The 15725-nt window shown below is 39.3% G+C and overlaps 2 protein-coding genes across 7 annotated transcripts in view; one reads left to right on the top strand and one right to left on the bottom strand.

Annotated features, from left to right (window-relative positions):
• ATG12 (autophagy related 12) lies at positions 1–14173 on the bottom strand. Of its 2 annotated transcripts, XM_008571299.1 has the most exons (5): positions 14115–14173; positions 13482–13731; positions 9312–9448; positions 1881–1943; positions 1–1180 (listed from the first exon to the last, which is right to left on the bottom strand). In XM_008571299.1, exons 2-5 carry the CDS (start codon positions 13642–13644, stop codon positions 1121–1123), a joined length of 423 nt encoding a protein of 140 aa, XP_008569521.1. In that variant the 5' UTR covers positions 13645–13731; positions 14115–14173; the 3' UTR covers positions 1–1120. The 2 variants fall into 2 exon arrangements, with proteins under 2 accessions (XP_008569521.1, XP_008569522.1); XM_008571300.1 differs by lacking the exon at positions 14115–14173 and having other exon boundaries at positions 13482–13888.
• The window catches only part of AP3S1 (adaptor-related protein complex 3, sigma 1 subunit), a 58511-nt gene continuing 56813 nt past the window's right edge, over positions 14028–15725 (top strand). For 4 of the 5 annotated variants that reach the window (XR_550384.1, XM_008571303.1, XM_008571305.1 and 1 more), the window contains exon 1: positions 14037–14203. Coding sequence is in view for 4 of the 5 variants with exons in the window: in XM_008571303.1 (XP_008569525.1) it covers positions 14135–14203 (69 nt within the window). In the remaining variant the exon portion in view is untranslated. Of the gene's footprint in view, positions 14204–15725 lie in introns of all 5 variants that reach the window. The other variant, XM_008571301.1, reaches the window with a different exon arrangement.

The following is a 15725-nucleotide window of genomic DNA, read 5'->3' as shown; positions in this document are numbered from 1 at the left end:
CTGTTTGGACATTCCATTCAATTTATTGGAATGCTTTTTTAAAACTATGGCATTACAAATATAATACAGAATAAAGAAAGAGTTAAATCTCACTTCAAGCGATTACCAGTCTAATAATATCAGTAAAAATGGTACTCTTTTACTTATGGCATGAAATACATGTAAAACCTAAGGTTGTTTTTAAATTATTCTTTGAGTGCTTTTGAGATGGAAAATGCATTATGAACACTCAAAGATATTGCCAGGTTTACTCATCTGTGTGACAGAATAACACCAGTTATACCATTGGGATTTAAGAATCATTAAGTGATAGGACTGAAAAGAGCAGTATGACTCAGTTGTCCTGTATTTGTTAAATTCTTTCTGCTTGCTAATAAAATACTTAAACTATGCACATTCTCTCTAATAGTCTTCCAGTCTGTCAACATGCTTGCTCTCCTTGATGAATGCCAACTAGAAATTTGCAACAACAGTGTTTTCCCCTAAGGCAAAAGATAAAACCTGGCAAAGATGTAAAACCAAACAGCCAAACCCTTTCGGCAAGGTTGGCTGCCCTCTATTGGACTATATAAGGTATTCAGACGGTAGGTCAATGTGACTTTGTTTTACAAGAAGCTAACACAGTAGATATAAATGTAAATATCTCATTATCTGGAAGAAGCTGAAGTTTCCTGAATAAGTTTAAAAAAAAGAAAACAAAGAAGAAAACTTTAGTAAATTAACTTTTACTGTAAAAAAAAAAACAAAACAAAAAACAGAGTGCTAATTCTACAAGTAAACAACTTCAGTAATTTTGAGAACCAATAATGAAGTTGCAGTCTTAGTTGCCTTTTCAACCTTGGAGGCAGATCTGGAGCAATTATAGTAGTAACAAGTAGAAGCAATGGGTGCACTCTAACATCAATCTTTTATAATAATTTGTGTATTAATACAAATCGCATTTTTGTGAGTCCATTCACTCTATGGATGTTTGCTTACGCATAAACATGGGTCACAGTAGATACATGAAAAGATACATGAGTCATATCTGTTAAGTCTCTTGCCACAAGCATCAAAACTTTTCAGAGCTGGTTCCTCTGTGAAAATTCATTTAAAGTAGCAAGTTGTTTTTTTCTGTGGTTCATCCCCATGCCTGAGATTTGCAATAATGTAGGACCAGTTTACCATCACTGCCAAAACACTACAAAAAAAAAAAAAAAAAAAAAGGCAATAAATTAAATTCAATTTTTGTTATTCTTAGATGAAACAAATTAAAAAAAATCATACACATTATAAATATCCTCAACACACATATACACGTAAGTTACCTATGTTATAAGGCTATTTCTTTCAAAAGATGCCTGTTTCTATCAAACACATCAATGATCAAAAATATTTAATAAAACCTTAAGCATCTTAGACATCGATGGTTTTTTGCCCTTTCTCTGTATCTCTGACCATAATGTACAGATTTTCAGCTGTTTCCTAGTGGTAGTGCTAGTATGTATACTCTAAAATTGCCAAGAAACTGCAAGAATGTTCAAGTCACACTTATATAGTTTTTTCAATTTCTTGGTGGCAGATCTGGATTATGGATTATACAATGTAGAATAAACTAGATGTAGATAAAAAAGGGAATATTATTTTCTGAGAATACAAACAAAAGATGACTGAAACATAATTCATTGATTCTAAATTTTATAATTTAATAAGATCCTACTATATTCAAGGTGTTAGATATATAACAGAACAAGAAAGTCATGTCTTCTTTCCCTGATAATTTAAGAATGGCATGTCATTTCTTAAAATAAAGATGTGAATTAATGATCATACTATACACTCTAGTATGTGTACTATACACATGTGCATATTCCATTTAAAAAAAAGCAGTAACTTCTTACCTCATAGAGGGTTCCGACTTCCTGGTCTGGGGAAGGAGCAAAAGACTGATTCACGTAAATAAACTACGAGAAAGAAAAAAATAATGGAGATTCATTTTTAATAGTATCCTGATTAACCTGCATTTTTCTGAGTTCCAATCAACCAGCTATTTCAAGTTTTTTCTCTTCAGAATTGGGGAAAGCTTCCCTAACCTCCTTCCCATTCTTATAAAATAGTTAACTTAAAGAGATATTTATGAAGATCACATCTTTTCTCCAGAGGAATAAAAATAAAAGATTTTTTGTTCCTAGAACAGTGGTTTCCAATTTTTTATGAGAAACTTTTAAATATTTTTTACACGTAGCTTTTGAAGGCTTATTCAACAAGTTACATTAAAAAAAAATTTCCCACTTACCCATAATTAAAGACAGAATTTCTCTTAACAAAATTTCACATACACAGTCAAAAATCAGTAAATCTAATAATATTCAAGATAGTCAGTGCATTTTTCTTGGGTCAATCTATGACATATGTGGTTAGTTTTGTTTTGACCTTTACTAGCTTTGAAAACTGTAAATAGTACTGAATTTCGGGCTGGGTGCCACTACCACACAAAGTCACTTGCAGGCAAATGAAGTAAAAAAAACACAATTGTCATTACAATCTTGTTCTTTTTTTTTTTTTTCCTTTTTGTCTTTTTTCGTGTCCGGCAACGGATCGCAACCCTCAGTGTCGCGCCCGTACCGGACTGGGACCGGCAACGGGATCGCAACCCTCGGTGTTGCGCCCGCACCTCGCTCAGCCAGTGAGCGGGAACCGGTCTGTATGTGGGATCCGAACCCTCGGCGGGAGCGCCGCCACGCTCCCATTCGGCGCACTGTAGCAGTACGCCACCGGGCCGGCCCCACAATCTTGTTCTTTAAAGGACTCACTGTTCAATGTTTCAAGTCAGTCTGTTTTTACTAAAATATTTCTAGTACTTAAAAATTCCTAAAGATATTGAGAACAAAAGGACACAGCATCAAAGTAGCTTTTGATAGTTTTCTTTTTAGAAAACAAAACATTATTTGTGGGTAACATATTCAATTTTCCTTTTAATATCTATAATCAAATTCTGAGACTAAAATATCCTGGGCTTAACACAGACTTTAAAAAAAAAATGTTATCAGAGGGGCTGGCCTGTTAGCTCAGTTGGTTAGAGCACAGTGTTGATAACACCAAGGTCAAGGTTTCAGATTCCTGTACCAGCCAGCTGCCCCTAAAAATAATTAAAATCAAAAATCAAAAATGGTATCAGAGCAGTCTGTTGATGGACACTATTTTGGTTACCAACTATAATGATAAATATTGCTTACATTTTTCCCTTAGGCAATACAGTGTGGTGATTAAGTTTACAGACTCCATTCAGACATGGGTTTGAATCTTGGCTTTAAATACTAATGAAATTTCTCAGTCTTTTTCCTTATTTGTAAGATATAGAAAATAATAGCACCTATACCTTTTGGAGCCACAGGAAAGCTAAAACGAGATGACACACACCGAGTATCAATGCCTGGCAGATGTACTCAATAGACATTACTGTTAAATTATTAAGAAACTGTTCATGCTTAATATCAATTCTTGGTTAAGGGTAAAGTTGAGTAAAGTTCTAACATAAAAATTTCAGAAATATAACTGAAAGCAGTGTGTATTTTTTTTTTTATTTAATTTTATTTTTATTATTTTGTTGTTGTTGTTATTCTCGGTCTTTTTAATAATGGCCAGTCTAACTAGTGTGAGATGATATTGCAATGTGGTTTTGATTTGCATTTCTGATGATTAGAGATGCTGAGCATTTTTTCATGTACCTGTTGGCCGTTTGTATGTCTTCCTTTGAAAAATGTCCAGTCATCTCCTTTGCCCATTTTTTAATTGCATCATTATTTTTTTTTTTTTTACAGTATAATTGTTTGAGTTCTTTATATGTTCTGGGTATTAATCCCTTGTCAGATGTATAGTTTGCATCAGACAAGGGATTAATATTTAATTAAATATTTTCTCCTATTCTATAGGTTGTCTTTCCACTCTGTTGTTTCCTTTGTTGTGCCTTTTTTGTTTGATATAATCCCATTTGTTTATTCTTTTTGTTGTTGCTTGTGCTTTTGGGGTCTTATTCATAAAGTCTTTGCCAGTCCTACTTCCTGGAGTGTTTCCCCTATGTTTTCCTTTAGTAACTTTATGGTTTCGGGTCTTATACTTAAGTCTTTAATCCACTTTGAGTTGATTTTGGTATACGGTGAGAGGTACAGGTTCAGTTTCATTCTTCTGCACGTGGATGTTCAATATTCCCAGCACCATTTATTGAAGAGGCAGTCTTTTCTCCATTGTACGCTCTTATTGCCTTCATCAAAGATCAGTTAGCTGTAAGTATGTGGATTGATTCATGGGTTTTCTAGATCAATGGAGTTAACTTGTTTTAATGCATGATTTTGCTTTTAAGTCACAAGTCTTTCAGTTGATGTCTTGCTAGTTATTTTGGTCATTATAAAAAATTCTCTACTAGATTCCTCACAAAGGACTCATGGGAACAGTATTCCATGAATTCTTACACATGCTAACAGATCGTGCCATGATTAAAGGTCAGTTTTGCATGATATAAAATCCTTATCTCACACTTTTTTTCCTTGAGTTTGCTACAGTTTGAATGTATTCCCTCAAAATACATGTGTTGTAAACTTAATCACCATTTTAACAGTACTAAGAGTGGACGTTTAAAAGATGATTTTAATGCCTTTATCCTGGGAGGAGATTGGTTTACCTCAGGAGCGGGTTCCTGACAAAAGGATAAGTTCGACCCCTTTTCTCTCCATTTTTCATGCTTGTTTCTGCCTTCTGCTACTGGATGACCCTTGCAAGATGCCAGTGCCATGCTCTTGGACTTCCCAGCCTCCAGAATTGTGAAGCAAATAAAGTTCTATTCTTTATAAGTTACCCAGACTATGGTATTCTATTATAGCAGCAAAAAATGGACTGAGAAAAGTATATTTACTGTCAAAGTTTGATAACCTAATTACAAGTCATGCCCTCTTTCCCACCCTAGATTTCCAAAGGAATTTTTTTTAAGTCCAATAATTTTACCAGAACATGTCTTTGTATTCATTGTTCTGGGCTGATATTTGCAGGTACTTGCTATATTTTTTCAATATATATTTTTCAAATCTTTTAAAAAGATATTTCCTTTCCATTACAATTTTAAAGATGTTTTGGTTTTCTTCTTCAGGGACTCCTGTTGTTGACGTTCACTCTCTGTTCAGACTCAGTATCTGTCACTTTCTCTTGAATCTTAAAAAAGGTTAAAAAAAAAAACCAACCTTTTCTTTTTGACTTAAAATTTTTTTTGTCCCCATTTTTAAGGTATTATCTATTACTTGCTCTTATGATGTTTCTAGTTTAGTCTATTTCTGAAATAATTTTTCCTTTATCTGCAATTTTTTTTTAGGCCACCAGTACTGAGGCTGATATCTATTCTTTTCTCAAGCTCTGTCATTTAATTTCTTAGTATCACTAATGCTGATTTAGGTTGTTCTTTTCACTTCTTGTATCATTTTTCTTAACATCTATTAGCTCATTTTGAAATACAAAGTTACAATATTTGACCTGTTTTATAGATACAACTGTTTGACATGATTTGTCTTTAGGAATTCTATTGCTTTTTTCTCTTGAAACACTGTATGGGATTTGACCTTGATACTTCCTGTTGCTTGTTTTTATGTGAATTAGTTTTTCTCAACTTAGAATGAGGTGAATCAAGGTAGTTTTTCAAACTTCAAAAAGCTCCTTTTTCTATTGTTTCTAAGCAACTGGGTTCTGTTCTTCACTTTTTAAAAAAATTTAATTTTATGTATTTTTTAAAAAGAAAATGTAATTTTATTAACTTTTTTTTTTTTACATTCTAGGATGATATTGCAGAGCAGTTAAGAGGGAGGGGGAGGGGGAAAGGAGGGAACGAAATGTGATGGAAGGAGTGGGACTGAGGCCTCTGGCACCCCCCTCATTCCTACAGGGGAGACTGGGGGGCTTCCAGTGGTGGCTTGGTCATTGCTGGGTGGGGTGCAGATTCAGAGGGGTGTGGCAAAAGACCTCGCCCCCCACCACCCCAGCTCAGGAACCTGGGGCTCTTCTTGCTGTGCTTGGTGGTAGTTGCTGGGCTGGTTGTATGTGTTAGGGGGCCATGACTGAGGCCCCAGGACCTCCACCACCCCGGCTCAGGAGAGCCCAAGGCGCTTCCTGCCGTGGCTTGGTGGCACTGCTGGGGTGGTTGTGCGTGTCAGGTGGTGTGGCCGAGGCCCTCATCCCCCACACTCTGGAATGGTTGTGGGTGTCCAGTCCTTCTAGGTGTTATTGGTGTTCTTTGGTGAAATGAGACCTTTACTAGTTAATATCAAACTTTGTCTCTGGTTGTGGGTACTGTTTTTTCTTTCAGTTCTGTTTAGATTATTTGCTGTTCCCACCACTTAAACTCTGTGCTGGAACTAATTTGATGTCCTTTGCTTACTTCTAAAATGGGGGAACTTCCTACGGAGACCAGTACTTGAGCTGCATGGTGTAGCTAAATTGCTGCTTTGCTACTGATTCCCTAGGGAAGGCTTTTTGTGCAGCTCAGGTTTTAATGCTTGACTTTATAGGTACTTCTGGGTGTAGTGCAATCCGGTGTACCTGGGTTGTACAGAAACTCTGGTCTGGGCCTAAGTTTTTTTGTTTTTTTTTAAAAAAAGATGACCGGTAAGGGGATCTTAACCCTTGACTTGGTGTTGTCAGCACCATGTTCAGCCAGTGAGCGAACCGGCCATCCCTATATGGGATCCAAACCCGGGGCCTTGGTGTTATCAGCACCACACTCTCCCGAGTGAGCCACGGGCCGGCCCAGGGCCTAAGTTTTTTCATCAAACTGCACCCCATGCAGTTCTATATTCCTGATCAGTCTCCTCTGAGTGGTCCTATGCTGATTGGGGTGCAGATCAGCTGTCCTTGCTGTGCCTCAGTGTTCCCCTGGTGGGCCTGTCTCCCCCACGGCCCATGCTGCAAACACTTCCCATGGCACGGGCCGTGAGCAGGTCCCTTGCGATGACTCATCGGCCTCTGAGTGGCTCCTTGTTTTCAGTTGTTGTGGCTTCTCATTCCTATGTGAGTCCACAGGAACCCTTGCGGGCCTGGGGGCCACCAAGGCCCTCTACTCCCGTTGCCTCCAAGCAACTTCATCCAAAGGGCACAGCTGCAGCTTTTGCCAGTTCCTGCTTTGTGCACTCAGCAGCTCCAGCCTGGAAGCTGCTAGGGCTCGAAATGGTCAGAGCAGTTTTTTCTTTCTCTCATTGTGGCTTCTCCCACCTTCATGCACTCTGTAGGTCTCTCCTCCTCTTATCCTGAGCTCTAGCAGCCCCAGTTTGGCTGTTGTTGCTTTTTTATAATTGTAAATTGTTTGATTTGTGGAAGAGAGTGACACTAGGGACCATCTATCTTGACTAGAATCCAGAAGACCAAATTTTCTGTTCTCCTCCACTTTGATCAGTTCTTTGTCTTTCCTTCCCTTCTCACATCCCCACCCTGCTCAATTTTCACTTCATTTTCCAAAGTTTCTGCTCAGCATGGGGTCCCATCCTGGGAAAGAGCCCTACTGGATCTATTTTGAGAGTCCCCAGGGGACAGACTGCTCAAGCCCCTTCAGTTCTCCTTAGTGCAGATATATTGTGATTACGTGCTATGAGAAAGGGCAAAGCCCCTCTCAGTTTCAGCTACTGTTCTTACATTGGCCCACTATGCTTTCCAGTGAGGACCTGTTAATTATTTTGAGGTTCTCCTTTTCTCAGTGCTATTGCTTACTGCTTCTTTCAACACAGACATTGATACCATGCAGGTCCTGCAGTTGGTGATATGCTCCCATCAACTTGTATTTTGTGGTTCATGAGGATACCTTGTCACCTACTTTTGTTATAAATACTAATTTTGAGTTTTTGGTTTTGCTATCTAGTTGACTAGATTTTTATGGAAATTCAGATTCAACTACGTCTTGATACCACTACTATCTTCCCAGAATTCTTAGCATTACTCTTTTTCTTCAACACTCATTTTACTAAAATGATGTGGGGTATAGCTAGATAAAAGCCATAAGATGTGACTTCTAACTTAATCTAGGAAAGTGAAAAAATAATTTTTCTTTTATGTTTCCTACTGCTTAAATGGGAAAGGATAATAAGATTCACTACAAAGGCTATAATTTGAACCATATAAAATTGTTTTCATAGGTTGATTTATGGCAATTTTACATGGATCAATCTAACATACATTGATATCAACCAATTTCTTTCAGATTACTAGACATAGGCAATACAAAATTTCAAGACTAACATTAACACAGAACAGTATCATCTCATTTTTTCTCTCTCTATATATTTTTAAAACTAATGCCTTAAATTAGTTGGTACTACTCTGCTTTCTCACCTTACCAACTCATGTTACATCTTTAGCAGAGGTACAGCCTCTGTTCATTTCTCTAGTGTATGTCCTCATTCTCCTTGTGCAACTGTGACATCCCCCCTTTAATTAAATCCTAATTGGTACTCATAAAACAGATGCTTTCCTCACACTGATCACAAAGGAAGATCTTTGCCTGTAAAACTCAATTATTACCACTACTTTTCCCCAACAGCTAACTTTGGAGGGATCCCTGGATCTATGCTATTCTTATCTCAAATAACTTGTAGTGATTAACCTATCATGCATTTACTTTAACACTGAAGTCCCTTTTCTGAGAAACATTTACAGCCAAACACTCAGATCAGGGTCAGTTTCTCGCTCCTCTTTGACAAAAAGAAATTCCAACACATGCCACTTCAATATCAGTTCACTCATTTTATCTGTTTTCACTTCTGTATTCATAAGCAAATACACCCCACCCCAATGCTACCAAAAAAACAAAACAAAACAACCAGTGGCATTTACAATATTAACCCTTACTACAACCACCACTATAAAATGCTTCATGTATCCTATAAAAAAAAATAAGCATGTTTCTCAGTTCTTTCACAATACATGGCAAAGATACATTGCTTACCTCAAGAAGAATGAGGAAAAAAGCAAGAATGAAAACACCTGTATTAATGTGCAAAAAATGCAATGCTCTATGATAGATTTTTCTGCCTGGGTATTCACTGACTTCCTGAAGAAAAACAACCAATACAGCAGGTTAAAAAAAAAAATTAGGTCATACTGTAAAGCAAATCTAAAATTCATTTTATTTCAGGGCTCCCTAGAGGATTCTTTGATAAAGTTCATAAATTCGACAAACAAGAGATTAAAGGGCATAACAAAAGTAACATATGTAGCTCCATATATATTCTTACATCAAATAGTTATTCATTGTTACCTAGGAACTATTACAAATTTTTATAGGAAAATGATCACCACTAGTTTCATACCAACTGTTCTGAAGCCACAAGTTTAAGGAACTTTTTGATGAAGTCTATGAGTCCTTGGATGGTTCGGGTTCGCTCTACAGCCCACTTCTTTGTTTTCATAATAGGGGTGTCTCCCACAGCCTTTAGCAGGATGTCAACTGTAAATGAAAAACAAACGTACTGACAGTTACATTGAAACATCTAAAAAACTAGAAAACTTAAGTCTTTAACCTACATACAATTTGCATATTTATGATACTGAAGATACATCAGTGATGTAAAAATGTTACGATTCCTTTCTATTGTTTTTTTTCTTGATCCCACAATTTCTGCCCATGGGAGTAATCTTTAAAATGCATTTTGACATAGTTAGCAGTTCCAAAGAGAAGAAATATAAATCATCAATACAGACATAAAACAATATTTAAACTCACAAAAATAACAAAGTAAAATAACGTCATGGCTCTTTTCACCTACCAAACTAGTACAGATTAGAGTAATAATGGTGTAAATAATACTACTGTTGATAATATAAAGTGGTATACCCTTTCTGGAAAGCAATATGGTAATACATATCCCAATACTTGAAGACATACTTTGACTCAATACTACTGTTAGGAATCTAGTCTAAGAAATCATGAGATGTGTAGATTCACTTAGAATTTTACCTTCATTGAAGCATTTATTTTTATAGAAAAAAACTGGGAAACCCAAATATCCAACAAGGATACTTAGAAGGGATTGATCAAATAAAGGATATTATACAAGTACTCTATGATAGAATTTATATAATGTTGTAAAGAGTACACACTCTAAGCCGTCTGGGTTCAAATCCTAACTCAGCCATTTGCTAGGTGTGTGTGTATATATGTATGGATAAGCTTTTTAATCTCTCCATGGTATATATGTGGATAAGCTTTTTAATCTCTCCATGCCAGTGTCTTCATTTGTAAAATAGGGATAACAGCATATACCTCATAGGGTTGTTGTGAGGATTAAATAAGTTAATATATTCTTAGAAAAGTATCTAGTATATAACTCATACTTACTGAACCTTAAGATTATTAAGCAGTCATTAAAGAATCACATTGTAAAAGTGTATTTACCAACATAGGGAAGTTAGCAAATGTACCAAATACAAAACAGCATGTATAACATCTCAATGTCTTTAAAACCATCACAAGCAAATATTAACATAAATATGAAAGAAAATGCACAAAAATGTGATTTCTCAGTAGTGACATTATAGGCATTTATTACTTGGTTTTACTTACGCTTTTCGTAACTACCAAATTTTCTATAATAAACTTTTTAATAGAGGAAAATGATAAGTTACTAAAAATGAAATACAACTACTAGGGGCCAAAAAGAAGTTTCAGAGAGAGAAATTATAAGGTTGCAATATTCCAAAATACAAATATGTAAACCCAAAGACTATGAATCTATCTCTTGAAGAAAGTTAGTTTGCTTAAAAAAAGCAAGCAATACTGAAAAGCAAAATAGTGTACTGTTGCCCCCTAAAGCTAACTATTCTATTACATCCTTCTTACCCCATCCTTTGGTATTAAAAGTTGGGACCAATGAGGTCAGAGATCAATTTATTGAAGGTTATCCCCGTAATGAAGATACCTAGAACATATGATGCAGTTTACCTTCCTGCTAAAAAAGTACCTGACTATCCTAGCTAGCTCCAATTACTTTGGGAATAGGGATGAATTTGGAGATAAAGAGGATTCTGTTTAGCTCACCTTTCATACCTCCCTTCCCTGCTCCTCAATCCCCTGGGGCTATCAGTTGCATTTGGTTATTTCAAGAAAGTGAATCAGAAAATATCATGTAGTACAACATACTACTGAAGGAAGAAGAGCGGGAGTGCAAGAAACTAAAGAAAGAAAAGTAATTATTGTAATTATGGCTATACTCCTTTTTAAAAGTATAATTGTGGGGCCGGCCCGGTGGCGCACTGCTACAGTGCGCCACTTGGGAGTGTGGCGGTGCTCCCGCTGAGGGTTCGGATCCCACATACAGACCGGTTCCCGCTCACTGGCTGAGCGAGGTGCGGGTGCAGCACCGAGGGTTGCGATCCCGTTGCCGGTCCCGGTCCGGTACGGGCGCGACACTGAGGGTTGCGCTCCGTTGCCGGACACGAAAAAAAAAAAAGACAAAAAAAAAAAAAAAGACAAAAAAAAAAAAAAAGACAAAAAAAAAAAAAAAGACAAAAAAAAAAAAAAAGACAAAAAAAAAAAAAAAGACAAAAAAAAAAAAAAAGACAAAAAAAAAAAAAAAAAAAAAAAAAAAAAAAAAAAAAAAGGATAATTGTGACTGCTTGTAGTTCTGAATCCTGGTTACACATTAGAATCAACAGGGGGAGCATTTAAAAGAATACAGGTGTCCACATCAATTAAATCAAAATATTCTGGAAGCAGAGTGTATTAGTCTGTTTTTGTGTTGCTATAACAGAATACCCAAAACTGGGTAATTTATAAAGAAAAGAGGTTTATTTGGCTCACAATTCTGGGACAGATATATCTAGCACAAGCCTCAGACTGCTTCTACTCATAGAGGAAATTGGCAGGCAGGCAGCCAGCAGGTGCAAGGAGAGGAAGCAAGAGAGGGAAATGAGGTGCCAGGCTCCTTTAAACAAACAGCTCTCATGGGAACTAACAGAACAAGAACTCCCTCACTAGGACCCAAGCACCTCCCAACACTGCCACATTGGGGATCAGATTTCAACAGGAACTTCTGGGAGACAAACATATCCAAACTATAGCATGGGCCTTGGTACTGGTATGTTCAAAAGCTCCCCCAGTTGATCCTAATTTCTAGTCAGGGCCAACAACCTTGGTCTGTTTCAATAACGTCTCTTCTTCTGTAGGTTAAACCAAAAGTGGAACATAGTAAATACGTTTCTTCCAGCAGATTGTCCTCAAAAAAGGATGACAATCCCAGGGTAGAAATTCAATAGCTAGAAACTAAGTTTTATATCAGAGAGGCAAACTCAAATGGCAACAGGAGCCAGAAAATGAAAATCCAATTTTCAAGTGATAGCTCAAATTGTGTCTTAAAAAATTGTGAAGACCAAAGAAAACATTCCCCTCAGGCAATATCTGGGCAGAAAGCCATTGTTTTTTAGCCTCTGTTTTACACAGCTATCACGAGGGTCAAGTAGTAAGCTTTAGACCAAGGCTGTTAGACCTTAAACCCTTTGAAAGTTAGCTCCTGCTTATGGTAAATTGGAAGGGAAAAAAAATGCAACAAAAATCTGTAAAACCCATGGGATTCTTTTGAAGAAAGATTCCAGTGGCTATCTACACAATTAATCATAGTGCATACTGTGGAAATGACAGAACAGATTTCCCTCAAACGTAAAGGCAGTCTGATTTAAGCGGGGGAAGGGGCGTCAGTGCTGGGAGATACAATTATTCTCTACGGCAGGAGGAATTGAAATCAGATGAAAAAGGCCATGAGATCACAGAGCAGAAAACATGCCTACCTCCATTTTAAGATCTGGACTGACAAAATTTGTGTAGGTACAAGGTCAACCTCTTCGAACTGAAGATGTTCATTTGCCGTTTCTTCATATGCAAATTTAACTCTACCTAGAGTGCTTCAGGACAAGAAAACTTAGGAATTTCTGTGTTTTACAAAGGCGAACTACTTCTTATCGGGTAAAATTCCAGTTTTTTGGTTCAAGAAGTGAATTCACATTCAACTGGGGGCGGGGGGGAAACTCAGCAAACTAGTTAGAAGGCGTGAATTGTAACCCCGGCTTTGCCAGTGACCACCCCATCACCTTAAATCATTATTCAAATAGCTCCTGTGTTGATTACTCGAAGCTATGAGATACCACTCAGCTCCCACCTTTAAAATGCTCGCAGTGTGGCCGACGCAAAGGAAAATCAGAAAATAGTGTACACAGTACTGTGGCTGTCAAGTATCAGGCTCTACACCGATAAGGCACCTAACCAAGGATATTTGGATACGAAGGTGCGTCCAGAGATGGCTTTCTTGAGAGGCATTCATTCAAAGGTGCTGAAAATCGAAAAGAAAACTTCCTCTCTCCTGATTGCACAAAATGCATATCTGGGACTGCCCTTCCTCTAAATTTTTCTTCTTTACTGGCCGCCACCCCTAGTCGGACGCAAGCTAAACCTCCCGCCTCTCTGCCCAGAAACGACTTGTCAAAATTACTTTTTTTCTTGGTGTCGCCGGCAGGTTCCTCCGTCCCAGGGGATACTGCAGCGGAAGAAGGAGGCTCCGGAGTGACTGTTCCTGGGGAGACGTCTGTCAGTCCTTCACCGCCAGCAGCGGTTGAGGGAGGAAAGGGAAGAACAGACTCCGGTTCCTCCGCCATCTTTCTCGGTGGAGGCGAGGGCGGAAGTGGCGGGTGAATGCGTGCAGTGGGCGGGCTTCACGCCAGGGAGCGTCGCAAAGGAGGTGTCTGAAAATGGGGACCCAACCCAGCACTGAAACTTGCCGGCTAGTCCTCCACTTTGTACCTGTCACGGGCCCTTGGCCTTTAATATTGCACCGAGTGTTAGTTACCCTACAGCATGACTCTTCGGCCACGGGCACGTCCCCGTGCGCAGCCGAGGGCGCAGGCGCCATTCAGACAAGTAGGCCTGGGCGTGGAAATGTTTCCGCTTCCCTGAACGCCAGCCCCACCCAAGCTCCGCCCCTCTCAGGCCCCGCCCAGCGACCCGGGAACGCGCGAGCGTGTGAGCGTGCGAGCGCGCGAGGGAGGGGGCGGGTGGGGAAGGCTTGCAGACAAGATCCCAAGGCGAGGCTCACGCGCCCGCCCCCGCCCTGGCCCCCGTCACCCACCGGGTCGGCTCGGCTCAGCCATGATCAAGGCGATTCTCATCTTCAACAACCACGGGAAGCCGCGGCTCTCCAAGTTCTACCAGCCCTACGTAAGTATCCAGATTCCGACGATCCGGGAGAGGGGGAGTCATTGGCTACCGGCAGCGCCCAGCACGGCTTCCTCAGAACGACCCCCTCCGGCGCTCCGCGGCCCGTCTCGCGCCCGGTCCGCCTGCCTAGCGTTCCTGGGCTGTCAGCCTCCCGGTGGGTGGGAGCAAGGTGCCCACCTTCCCGCCGCGCTCCCAACCTCCGACGTGGCGCTGCCCAGGCGGCTCCTCCGCCCGTCTGTGGGCTGGGTGATTTCCCGGCTTCGCGGGCGAGGCCCTCGCCGGTCGGGCAGCTGCAGCTCACCTGCCCCCAGGAGCCCTGCGCTTCTGCCGGGCGAGCCCACCCCGCGCTTTTGCTTTCCTGCCGCCCACCCGCGGCATCCGTTGGCCCCGGAGGAGGAAGACCGCACAGAGCTGGTCCTCGCAGCCCCACCTCCCTGACGCCCAGCCTTTCCAGGTGGACCTCTCTCTGTTCTACCGACAGATGGGCTCCTGTTTTTCACTGTAATCCTCTCATAGCGGAGGAACTGCTCGCTCTGTACAGTCTCTCCTATGCATTTCCATACGTGGTCGACTGCCCAGCGTGACTTTCAGGTGTCTCATTATTAAAGAGAAAGATAAGCGAGGACCTGACGTTTTTATCAGGCTTTTCCCCCAGTGGCTGTAAATTATTTACTCTTGAAATAATTGGCGACGATTGTAGTTGACCGATAACTGTGATTCTATACCTGAAAGTTAGGATTTCAACTTCTCGTTTGGCATTTTCCTATGTAAGGGAAATTGCCCTAACTTATAGTTTTTCTTTTACTTATGAAGAATAGTAATATTTGTAAAACTTCTATTTTAGAAGTAATTATTGTTGATAAATGCGGGAGGCTTTAAGGTAGTAGAAATAATTTATTAGTGATCGAGAAAGGATTACAGACTTCTTTGTCTGTATGAAAACAAAATTTACCACTAGGTAAAACACTTAAAATTGGGTTCTCAGTGGTAGGATTAATGTGAGATATAACTATTGTGTTGCATTGGGGCATTTTGCTTACAGCCAGAAATGAATTTTCAATTCAGTATTGAAATTGTACCAATGCTAACACTTATATGCAGATAAGTCCCAGATGGAAATCATTCCTTCCATTAGAAGTTAAATGTGAAAATGTCAGTTTGCCTAAAATTATAACACAGTCTGTGGAGGTGTTAGTTGAAATGAGAAATCTTGAGCTTATTCTTCATTTCCTTTAAGTTGTTTTGCTTTTGCTAACGTTAAAGAATATTTTCTAATATTCCTGAGTGGTTTTAGTTTAGTTTAACTTAAATATTCATGCTCCATTTAAGAATTCTACATCATTCTTTAATCCGGGATAAAATTCTAGTTGATCCTTCTGAGTGAAGAAGATCCATTAACTTCACATTGTTACCCATTTTCTTTTTTTTTTTTTTTTGTCTTTTGTCTTTTTTCCGTGTCCGGCAACGGATCGCAACCCTCAGTGTTGCCCCCGTACGGGACCGGGGACCGGCAACGGGATCG

The sequence above is a fragment of the Galeopterus variegatus genome, unplaced genomic scaffold (assembly GCF_000696425.1).
Source record: "Galeopterus variegatus unplaced genomic scaffold, G_variegatus-3.0.2 Scaffold676, whole genome shotgun sequence".
Classification (NCBI taxonomy): Eukaryota; Metazoa; Chordata; class Mammalia; order Dermoptera; family Cynocephalidae; genus Galeopterus; species Galeopterus variegatus.
The sequence above is the reverse complement of the archived record's forward strand: the minus strand, read 5'-3'. Positions and strand labels throughout refer to the sequence as shown.

Excerpts from the sequence above, each read along its gene's own strand:
- ATG12 (XM_008571299.1), bottom strand. The coding sequence starts at position 13,644 with ATGGCGGAGGAACCGGAGTCTGTTCTTCCCTTTCCTCCCTCAACCGCT. Across the intron at positions 1,944-9,311 it reads TTGTGGCTTCAGAACAGTTG|TTTATTTACGTGAATCAGTC; the intron begins GTATGAAACTAG and ends TCTTTCTCGTAG. Across the intron at positions 1,181-1,880 it reads AAGTCGGAACCCTCTATGAG|TGTTTTGGCAGTGATGGTAA; the intron begins GTAAGAAGTTAC and ends TTTTTTTTGTAG.